Source organism: Anarhichas minor, unplaced genomic scaffold (assembly GCF_050575085.1).
Source record: "Anarhichas minor isolate MPS153535 unplaced genomic scaffold, ASM5057508v1 ptg000114l, whole genome shotgun sequence".
Lineage (NCBI taxonomy): Eukaryota > Metazoa > Chordata > Actinopteri > Perciformes > Anarhichadidae > Anarhichas > Anarhichas minor.
In genome coordinates, this window is record NW_027466560.1 from 168,854 (window position 1) to 181,298 (window position 12,445).

Below are 12,445 nucleotides of genomic sequence, written 5' to 3' on the forward strand. Positions count from 1 at the left end.
TAGCAACACCTCACATCTCCGAAATCGTCGGAGCATATTTTTAAATCGGCTGAATCTTTACAAACCGACCACAGATTTGATGCTTTAACAACTAACTTCTCGCCTCAAAACATCCTAAAATTACTTTCTGTGACTTAACAACAGTAGTATTTAGAAAGTTTCAACTTCCAGTTGTGTGATTTCTCCTCCGCCATTGTTTCCTGTTGCTGGTGCAAAATGCATTCTGGGATATTTGGCTGTCCCAAGTACAGACAAGTCACCTCCGATGCAGACCCGGTCAAATGGGCGGAGCGAGCCACATCCGGGCATTTGGACCGTGCTTGGCTTAATGTGAACTTTGAATTGGAACAGTACTTGGGCTGAGACTGATGACGTTTTCAAAAGTCCACGAGTACAGAGAAGTACGCATATTGAGAAAGGCCCAGTGTGTGTATATATGTGTGTGTTAGTAAAAGAAGAGAGACTCTTCAATATATTCTTTATTAATTCCATAAATCTTATTAATTTATTGGGTATATATTTATTTTCTGTTTAGTAATTTAGTTATGTCGTTAATCCAATACATATTTCATTATAAAGAACTTGATCATTTGATTTGTGTGTATATAAAATAATAAGTCACTGTTCAACATTACAAGAACTCCGTAGCAACCCGGAGATTGAGACTAAACTGATTAATTATAAGTTTTCCCTGTTTTTCAATCGTTGGGTGGCGTCCCAAATTTAATGTAATGTTAAATTCTGTTACTTGTGTGTCTTATGGCAGAAGGCGAGTACCATCATTATTCATTTTTTGTACTAATTCATGGTTTTATGAATCATAATTGAATTATTAATTATCATTACATATTTTTATATTAATCAATCATTATTTATTCAGCCTGCTAAAATCAAAAAACGCTACACTGTACTGGCGCCTCGCCTTTGGGACAGCGGTACATTTAGTGTTTGCTTCTCTGATACGTCCCTGCTCTTATGTTAGCGGCTTAGCATTAGGGACAACAATGTCGGTCGGTGGGTCACTCGGTCCACCACTTCAGTCCAAACTGAAATATCTCAACAACTATTTGATGGAATGACATGAAACCTTCTACGGACATTCGTGGTCCCTTGAAGATGAATCATACAGACTTTGGTGATGCCCTGCCTTTTGATTTAATCCTTCATACGCTTTGATTTATGATGAAATGCAACATCCATCCTCTGCTTTACTTTGTGTTTACTGCTAATTACCAAATGTTAGCCTGTTAACACAGATAAACCTGCTGAACATCAGCATAATAGCATTGTCATTGTGAGCATGTTAGCATGCTGACGCTAGCATTTAGCTTAGAGCAGAGGTCTTCAACAGGGGGTCCGCGAACATTTTGGTTGTTTAGACTATTTTTTAATTTTATATATTTTTTTTTTCAAACATGAATCTGTCCATTATTTTAATAGTTCAGTTTTGTATCCATCCATCCATCCATGCAAGATAACAGGTATGTTTTTGCATGGCAGTGGCACTCTAATTTTCAATTTCCACATTTATGTTTAAAATGAAAACGTCACTTTGAATAACTTGTATGCATGATTATCATGTAATTGACAGACAATGTTGATATTGGCATTGGTATCAGTTGACAAGGTGTGTTTATAAATGGCAGTAACACGGCCTCCCTACTCACTGTACCTTGCACATGTTTAATATAAAAACATGAATATATGAACCTGTGTATTATTTGAAAAGCTTAGTATTGAATGCACAATAAAGAGGTATGTTTAAAGGCCCATTTTAATATAAAACACAATTTTTTACAATACATATAGTCGGGGGTCCCTGCTCCATCTCTCTATCCGTTTGGGGGTCCTTGGCCTGAAAAACGTTGAAGACCCCTGACTTAGAGCACCACTGTGCCTCAGTGCAGCCTCACACAGCTCGTTTTATGTTGCTGGATTGTTTTATTATTAGTTTTACTTCAGATATTCTTTTGAATTAGACCACCTCTCAAAGCTGAAACAGGAAGCTGTGACGTGCTAGATGCAGACCTCACCATATCATCAGCTCTGCACACTGATTAAAACTTCTGTGCACTTTCCTTAAGCATCACATACCATAGTGCTTTACCCGTGTCTCTATTCATGGCCCAGTTATCCAGCATCCAGCCCAGTATCCCAGTTAGACTGGAGCTGTTAATACATTTGACCTGACATGAACTATGAGAAAGAAAAAGGAGTAATTCTTCCTAAAATTGTGTCAGAGACGCACACTGACTCTCTTACTGTCATTTTTATACAACAATTTCAAGAAGTTCATGCATCGTTTGCAAAACAACAGCAAGAATGATTTCTTTATTTCAACTTGAGGATTTTCCATCATTGGTCTGTTCATGCATACTAATAATGTGAAGAGGAAGGAAGCCAGGCTGGTTTTAAACAGCAGCGTTGAACCAACACCAGAAGACACAAGCTGACTTCAAAGACAACACCCTCCTTTTTAAAGTAGAAATGTTTGTGGTGACTTACTGACATCAAGTGTTCCTGATCTACCTGCTGATTTAACAGAGAGGAGCAGCTATGAGTTCAACAGCAGCAGCCGCTGGATTTGTTGTCTTCCTTCTCTCTGTACAAGGTACTGTACATCTACATTTATATTGTGAGGCCGTTAGTGCTCCTCAGGACAACAGAGGAAGCTGTGTTTTCAGTTCATAAACACATCTGATGTTATAAAATGTGGTGCAACATTGACTTTTCTTTCTTTAGATTGAAGTGTTTACAGGACGACCAACACAGAGCTGTTTTTAACAGCAGCAGCATCCCTGTACACTTGTACCTTAACATCATAAACTGTATAAACTGAAGAATCGTGCTCCATTAAAGACAGTAAAGTTTTGTTTATGTGGATGAAAGTAATGACTGTATGAACATTAACATTATCTCTCTCTGGAACTTCCTCTAATCGTTCAGCGTTTCATTCGACCACATTTAGAGGCTGTTAGCTCTCTGATAGCATATTTAATACAGGAACTATAACATGAGTGCGTATCATGTCTTTCAAGTCACACAACATACTCACTGTAGGAGTTGCAAAGTCGACAACAAAACTTAAAGTTGCACTAATGAAAGTCTTTATATAAACAATGGGTCAAAGGACTTTATGATGACAAAAGAGTTTCCTGTAGTAACAAAGCCACAGTTCAACTCAGCTCTACAGTGTTTTAGTGTGTTTTAGCTCTTTGGCACACAACTCGACTGTTTTATTTAATTCTCACTGCTCTTATCAGCCATGTTCATAGCAGACTATTGTGTTGACTGTGATTATTGACTTACATTCATAAAATGTCCAGAAACACAAATCTAAATAAATGCTTGTGTTGTTCTGTATCTGCTGGTTTTGCAAATAAGGACCAAATCAACTGTAAAATAAGACAATATGTCCATGTTGTCTTTACAGCTTGTTGTGCTGCATCTCTTTGAAGTCATTTTGTGTCTCATTGTGGATGTTTTGCACCTTTTTGTAGTAGTTTTGTGTTTCCTTCTTTGCAGTTTGAGTCTCTTTTGGTTCACGTCTCTTCAAATGACATTTTGTAGGTGAAGGCCAGAGGGTTCCCCTGACACTTACAAACCCTGGGCCTGTGCCCAATTGACACATTCTTTGATGCATCCATGATTGTAGCTTTGACAAACTTTGTGTTTGAAACAAAAATAAAACACACAACAAATGTGTGGACATACGTGCAGAGACGCACCTGTCAATGAGGAGCCATGTAGGTGTAACATGCAGGATGTTCAGGCTATTCCCCCAGATCTTCCAACCAATTAGACTCTAGTGCAACAACAACAAAGACTTGAACCTTAAAGAGTTCAACCTGCAAACACAGAACAAGCAGAGAGCTCTGCTGCCGGGAGCTGAACTCTCTCACTATTTTTGTCTGTTTCTTTTTGCGGATTAGGGAAGTGTTACGATTAATGAATTCACTGCCAGATGCTGCAAATTTAGATTTTTGGTAAGAGCACTTGTGTTCGTGTTGACTTTTGAAAGCCATCACCAGTCAAATGCTTAAAAGATGCCATCTGTCAGTGATCTGTTATCTACATCACACTATTCTCTCACTCCTCAGTGTTCTGCATCTCTCTACAGTTTCCATTCACTCTGCAGCAGCTGACCACAGACAGAGAACCACAGAGCAAAGAAGACTCTTTATCTCATGAACTGCACCCTTCTAATATTTAAACTTCTGCTGTTTGATCTTGTTCACTGTGTTTAAGTTGACAGGTTCAATACATTGCTGTTCCTTCCAACTGCAGAGATCATGTGTACATCGTTGACTCTTTCTTTACTTCACTACTAATGAGAGTGTGTCCTCTGATGTTGCTCTGAGTCTGACTGTGGTTCCTGATGTGCTCTGTGTTTCAGTGATACAGAGTCAGGATGACTGGGGAGTGACTTACATTTCTACTGAGGTCTGTGCTGTAAAAGGATCAACAGCGTACATACACTGCAGCTACACACACCCATCTAGAATACAGCACCGTGATATCAGCAACACATTCTGGTTTACTAAAGAGAAAGATGGTGAACCTGTGGATCTGAGAACAGACTCTGAGTATTCAAGTCGTGTGCAGTACAGATGTTATGAGAAGTGGTGCACTCTGATAATCACAGACCTGAGAGAGAGCGACTCAGCTGAGTACAAGTTCAGGTTCATAACAAACCAAGGTGAGAAATATACTGGTTCACCTGGAGTCACTCTGTCCGTCACAGGTAACATTTTAATTCACATGTTAATCATCTACAAATGTTCAACATCTAGAAAACTAGAATATAAATGTTGACAGTTTAATAAAATAACATTTCTGATCCTTCTTCACACTTCCAGGTCTCCAGGTGGAGGTGAGCAGATATGGTTCTACCAGGTTGGTGCTGAAGTGTCTCAGCAGTTGTGTTCTGCCTGAACATCCTTCCTACTTCTGGTACAAGAATGAACATTATAGCTGGACAGCATATTCTTCTCATTCAGTCTACTTTGGTTCATCAGACAGCTACTCCTGTGCTGTAAGCGGATATGAGGATCAGCGTTCTCCTTCAGTGTGTAAGTTTACTCCACTGTGTCAGCCTGTGGAGGTTCAACAACATCTCATATGGCGGCACCAGACTGGCACTGTATGTGACTTTAGAGGAACCAAAAGTATGAAGCACAACATTCCTCAGGAGGTAGAGCTGTGGTCCACCAGAGGGTCGGTGGTTCAATCCCTGGCCCCTCAGTCTACATGTAGAAGTGTCACACACACACACTGACACAAGAATACAATTATAATCACAGCTGTCAACACACTGAAGTCTTCTACATCCTGTAGAACAGGGGTCACCAACCTTTTTGAAACTGAGAGCTACTTCAACGGTACTCAGCAGTACGAAGGGCTACTTGTTTGATACAAACTTCCTGAATAACAAAGTTGCACAGATCACTTTTTAATAATAATAATATATGTGAAGAAACTGATCACATGTCAATGTTAATAATTCCTCACAATAATTATTAACAATGATTGTGTATTTTGTTCAAAATCGCACCTGTTATATTTTTGTAAAAATTATCACTTCTAAAACATTTTAGGAAATCATTAACTGTCACATCTTCACATCATGACTCGTTCGTACTAACCACTACCTTCGTAACATTTTTTAACAAATCATGAACTCTGTCCCATGTTTATACAAATTATCAGTTATGTAAGATAAAAAAAATCAACTCTTTCACATGTTTAAATGAATCCTATTACATTAGTACTAATCACCACATTTTGGGAAATCTGGGTCAACTTTGCATTGCGCAATGAAGCCTGCATGCCGGCCTGTAGTCTGTAGTCACCAGCTTTTTTTTGGTACCTTTTTCTCCACGAAGAAACTAGTAAAAAGTCTCGTCTATAGCCGAGGGGGGGGGGGGAGATCCAACCCTCCGAGGCACGCGAGCGTCGTTGGTCGCCTGCGTTCAAACCTCTAGTCTGGGCCTTTTCGATCGTACTGCGTTGCCTCGCCTCTACCCCCGCCACCCACGAGTTGTTGCCCCGCGGCCTGTTCCGAGGATTGACGGACCTGACGACATGTGTGATCGCGGCGGGGGCGGCGCGTCCGGTAACAACGGGAAGCGCCCGCTATTCAGAACCTGAAAACCTAGTGCGGTGCGGCGGCCTCTTCCTTTTAAAATCTACATGAATGCGTTTTTGATTCAAAAAGAACAGAAACCACAATTTTTAGACGGAGCTCCATGGGAACCTCGTGCTATTTTTAGAACATGCCTTGCGGGCGACTCGCATGGTGCCCGCGGGCACCGTGTTGGCTACCTCTGGTTTAAGTAGACGCAGCTGTTTATTTATGAATTAATGGTGTTATTAAAAGAAACAAAAAGATAAACTTGAACTAGTAGAATAAATAATAATCAGATAAACTGTCTGTTGTTTGCTTTCTTTTCTTTGTGTTTTATTGGAGTTAATTAAACATTTTTAACTGAGACAGAATGGAAACTGTTCGTCATTCATCATGTTTGTGGTAATGAATCTGAAAACATGAGTGCTGCTACAATAACAGAAACTGGATAAAATAATATGATTTTCATACAGTCTGTTTAGCTGACTCAGCTGAATTATGTACAGAACATAACTAGAAGTGATCAGCCAGCTGGGTGAAGAAACAATCAATAACTCCCTACAACAGCTAGAAGTGAGAGGACAGACTCAGCTAACGACACAAGCAGCATCTAAAGAGAAGAATGTGTGGAGTTGTTGAACATTACAAATGATTAAAGGCTTCTTATTGTCAGTTTACACCAGCAGGAGTCTCACCTGAGACAGCTCCAGGATCAGCACTCTGGACACTCTGTGATACATAATAGAGATAGTCTGAAACAAACAAACTGAAATATTAATAAAAATGGTAAATATTCTATGATAACATATTATAATCTTTAAGTATGTTTATTCTTTTCTCCTCCAGATGGTCCAAAGCTTCCCTCTGTGTCAGTGAGTCCCTCTGCTGAGATAGTGGAGGGCAGTTCAGTGACTCTGACCTGTAGCAGTGATGCTAATCCAGCAGCTAACTACATCAAGTGGTACAAGGTTGGAATTCAACACCATCTCAGTGACAATTCTAAGCTTGTCATCAGCTCCATCCAGTCCTCTGACTCTGGACGGTATTACTGTACAGCTGAGAACCAGCTGGGATGGAGGATGTCTGAATACATCAATGTTCATGTGAAATGTGAGTAAAATACAGGTAATAAGGAGCAGACACAATCAATCTGTCAAATTGTTTGCTCTTTATCAAAAGGAGCACTAAACATGAAGTAGAGTTTAGGCTTAAAATGTTCAACAAGAAACCTACAAACTGTTGAGTTTTAAAAAGTTAACTTTTATTAAGTCTGTGGTGTCTAAATAAAGATGATATTGATCAACTTATAATAATCTATATTCATTTACAGATGCTCCAAAGCTTCCCTCTGTGTCAGTGAGTCCCTCTGCTGAGATAGTGGAGGGCAGTTCAGTGACTCTGACCTGTAGCAGTGATGCTAACCCAGCAGCTAACTACACCTGGTACAAGGAGGATGTAAATCCAGACCCTCCTCCTCTCAGTGAAGAACCTCAGCTTGTCTTCAGCTCCATCCAGTCCTCTGACTCTGGACAGTATTACTGTAGAGCTGAGAACCAGCTGGGGATGAAGAGATCTGAATTCATCTCTATTGATGTGAAATGTGAGTGAAACAGTTTATTAAAGATAACAAACATCTTAAATATGTCCAGTCTTTGCAGGAGAAGAGTTCACTGATCATAACTACTTTCTTCAGCTCTACTTGCTCCACATTCAGTCTGCTGTAATTCACTGAGCAGCTTCAGGACATTTTAGGGTTTTATGCTGTTTTGGGATCAAGATTCAAACCATCACACTTTTCAGAACACCTTCAAAGTCTACAATGCTGCTTCACACAGTCATTCACAGTTTATTATTCAAATTCCACTTGTTCTTCTGTATAAACACAATCTTAACCTAGAATAATCTCTGTTAACACGTCTCCTCCAGATGCTCCAAAGCTTCCCTCTGTGTCAGTGAGTCCCTCTGCTGAGATAGTGGAGGGCAGTTCAGTGACTCTGACCTGTAGCAGTGATGCTAACCCAGCAGCTAACTACACCTGGTACAAGAAGCATGAAGACTCACCAAAAGCATCAGGACAGATCTTCATCATCACTGACTTCAGAGCTGAACACAGTGGGAGTTATTACTGTGAAGCCCAGAACATGAGAGGACGTAGTAACTCCTCCTCATACCTGGTTGCTGTGTCAGGTAAATCATACATGAAGGGTATTCACTTAGACATTATCTTAACAATCCAGTTAAGCAAACGCCTCTTTTAGCTCATTTCTGTAACCAGTGTAGCATTAAAGCATGGTGGAATCAGCAAGCTTGCTAATTAGTCAGCCGTATGCTAGTTAGCTAGCTTGTTTGCTAATTCCACCATGCTTTAATGCTACACTGGTTACAGAAAATAACCAAAGCAAAGTTGTAACTCATCCGTTGATAGCATTGTGCTTTCTTACGCTGTAACAAGAGTGTGTGGATGAAGCATTAAGTATTATAGTATTTTTTGGGGGGGTAGGTTGTTACTCCAAAATGGCCGCCGGTCTCATCCACCTACGTTGTTTTGAATGAGAATATCCGTTCTACTCGTGTTTTATTTCTATGATGTGACGTTCAACTCAACTGCTTCACACTCGCCCTGGAAGTCACAAATGGATAAAGAAGTTTATCATCTGCATAGAACAGATCCTGAGGTTCTAGAGATTCTGTTACACTTTGTTAAACGTCTTGTTTTTGTCCTTTTGGTAACTCCTTAATTCATCTTCCATATGTAATATATATTTTTTATATTTTCTTTACTATGTAGCAAATTTGGACTATAATCTAAATTTCGATGTGCAACCCTGTCGTACAGTGACAAATAAAACCCTTGTAACCTTGTGAGATACATTTCATATTATGGGGCAAAACAAGCAAAAGTTGAGGTTATACGTCTTTCTTTAGAATGCTTCTGTCTGAATATCATTTTAAATGATCAGTTTCTAATTGTTCTGTTTGATCAGTTTCTCCAGTTTCAATGACAACAGTAGCTGTTGGATCAACCGCTGCTATTTTCCTGGCTATCATAATCCTCGCTGCCTTCCTATTGATTCGGTGAGCAGTTCAGCTTTACTGTGATTATATTCAGTAATGCATCTTACAATCGCTCAGTTGTTGACTAACTTTATTTGATGATTCATTTCTTTGTTCATTTATTGTTCTCTCCAGAAGAAAGAGGTCCTCGACACAAACCAGCCAGTCTGGAGACGGACCAGACAACAGCGCTCAGGTGAGGAAGAAGAGCTCAGGTGTCTCAAATAGTTCACTTTAAAACCCGTTTGAATCGTCATCATGTCTTCTTCAAGTCTTCATGTCCCTATTATTATTTTTATTATGTAAAGTCAGTACTTTTTCACCGAAGTCAAGAGGAAGTGTGTTACTATAAAACTAAGCATCAGTCCCACATTTCATACATTGGAAAAAGTTGTTTTCTGGTCTAGAATCAGTGATTTTCTTGCAGTGTGACTGGTTGAAAACGACACATTTACTGTTGTTTGGCTTGTGACTCCTTCTGGTTTTCTGTATACGACCCACAATCAAAGAAGTTTGTCCACCCCGGCTTTATCCAGCCTTTCTCTGTCTTAAACTATAAGGTGCTGAGACAGAGACACTGTTATCAACACTGTAGGTGATGTGGCTTTGGCCCTTTCATTGTTGGGGGATTTACAGGTCTCCATCCACAGATACATGTTAACAGTTTGTAGATGAAGGGAAACTTCATGAACCTCTGCTGGTGACCAGGAGGTATTACAACGACTAAAAGAGAACTCAAGACCTGTGCTTCACTTTTTGACTTTGAATCTGAGGTTTGATGCCACAACATGAGAACTTTGAATGAATGTTGACGAAATAATTGCAGAACAAGCCCCCCCCCCCCTCCCACCTTTAACCCTGCAGATGTTTTACTATCTGGTCATTTGTATTACAGGCCAACAAAAAATGTACTTATCCAATATTTGCTTAATACTCTTGTTTATTGGTGCAGAGCTCACCAGCGGAGCAGCAGGAAGAGCTTTGCTATGCCAGCGTGAGCTTCTCTAGAAACTAGGAAGATCTTCTCTACTCCAACATCAGGCCAGCTCGGCCCCACAGACGCAAGGAGGAAGAGGAGGACGTGGAGTACACAAGGGTCAACTTTAAGAGTGCCAGTGCTGCCAACGAGTGAATCTGTTCAATCTGTCTCTGCTGCACGACGTTTGCAGCGGTCGTTGCTTTTATTGCTGTTTAAACCTGTTCTTAGTTAATATTGTGAGCTTTACTGTTTGTCATTCACAGATCAAGATGTCAAGAAGCTGTGGGTGATTTATCTGCACTGTACAGCACAGTCAGCCAACAACCAAGAGCATGAACACATCACGGATCTGTGCTCTGTTACTTTACAGTGTTGAAGCAGATTAAACACACATGGATGAATGTTAGGCTTGACTTACTGTATTAACCATCGTTAAGACTTCCAGCAGAGAACTAGTATCAGTGAACCAATGGGTGGTCAGCTTGTGATTTATAAATAGCCTTCTAATACAGAATTAGCTTAAAAATGTTACTAAGGAGTAATATCTTACTGCCAGTTCTAGAAAAGCATCTTATCAAGTACATTTCTCTGTAAACAGTCTTCACTACTCTCTGCTCTGCTGTTCTTTTTAGATGAATTACATGTTTTTGTTGTTGTCAAATATTGCCAATATTCTTTTGCTCATTTTCCTAATTGTTACTTACGGCGCATCACAAGTAAGTGTTTTGTTTAAGTACTATTCTCTCAAGTTAAAGGTGACAAATTGGACATTTAGAGCATTAATATAGCATCAAACAAATATTATCTTTGTGAAGATATAGTGGAGTAATGTCAACCTGAGGAGACGTCATGGAAGCATAGCGACCATTGTCCGGCTCCCCCTCAGGTAAAAGCTGTTAGCTCTGTCAGCACTGTTAGCAGTGTTCTAGCATCGTTGTCGCCATGTTGAGAGCCGCGTGGAGCCAATCTCTCAATCATAAATTTGCTCTAAATTTGGAATTCAGCACCTTAAAATGTTTTTTTGTAGTTATTTCACACTGTTTTCCTCCTGTGGCTGCAGTTATTTAAATTGATTTGATTGCACTGATTTGTATCGTTTCGCGGTCTGTCAAGATTCTCAGCAGATGAAGTGACGCATAGAAACGCAACTGAGCGTTTAAAAAGCGTAGCCATTGTAACTATAGCAGGTCAAGTGTTGGATTCAGTAAAGATGATACTCGGTATCTCAAGAGTTTGCAGAGAAACAGTGCAAGGACAGAATTGAACTGTGTGCTAATGTCGGCTGCAAGCATTAGCATGTCTTGCTAACGAGTTTACTACTACAGTAGTGTCAGTGGTGAAGGAAGTATTTACATCTTTTACTTACCTAAAAGTAAAAATCATGCATTCAAAAAATGTGCTTAAAAGTCCAAAAGTATTTGCATCAAATTGTACGTGTGAATTTCTGCCCCTGGGATCAATAAATCCTCATCTCCTCTCAGAAATTTGTTGATTGTATTTTTTAAATATTAATCTGAATCTGCTAGTTGACTTGTAACTAAAGTTATCAAATAAATGTAGTGGAGTGAAAAGTACCACATTTTCCTCTGAATGGTTTTGGAGTAGATGTGTAGTCTTGTCTCGTGGCAGAAGATCGAGATAATCAAGTAAACCTAAATGTAGTGACTTACCACTGGAAGCAAACCTGCATTAACTCCAAAGGAAACGGAAAAACCTGATTTGTATTTGTTTTTGTCAAAAGTTGTACTTGAAACAAGCCAAAGGATATTGTTTAAGCTTCTTGTATATATAGAAATATAGCAAAGGTGTTAAAGAAAGGGAGCTGCTAACAGCTGTTTCAAAATGTAAAAGATATTTAGCGCTGTATAGTGCTACGTTCTTATCTTAATGTATTCTTTAATCAGTAGCGTTATGATGTTGTTGTTGTTTAACGTTTCTCAGGTTATTGCATAGTTACATCAATTCATTTAATTTTATGAAATAAATGATGCCCTTGCAATTTTTAACAGCCCCCTCAGTCACTTCATCCTGGTGCCTGGCCTAAGTATCACAGTGTTCACTCACAATGTCCACAGTCAAAGTACTATTCCACATTCAGAGTGAACGGTTGGACCCGTGCGGAGCGCGTGGAGACGCCTCCGTAGTGACTTTTGCTATTTTCTGTTTTTTCCTCCTGACTGAGCGAAATAAATATCTTGGTTTGTGAAAGAACTCTGCTGTCCTGTGTCTGCATTTGGGTCCATGAACACACCACATCATAACAACGGTGAAGGTTTGAATTCGAA

General features: G+C 39.6%; 1 protein-coding gene across 1 annotated transcript in view; it reads left to right on the plus strand.

Moving 5' to 3' along the window:
- The window catches only part of LOC142940066 (uncharacterized), a 45,503-nt gene that overhangs the window by 8,989 nt on the left and 24,069 nt on the right, over positions 1–12,445 (plus strand). Inside the window, exon 5 of the mRNA XM_076082953.1 lies at positions 7,633–7,727. Within this exon, the coding sequence (XP_075939068.1) occupies positions 7,633–7,727 (95 nt within the window). The remainder of the gene's footprint in view (positions 1–7,632; positions 7,728–12,445) is intronic.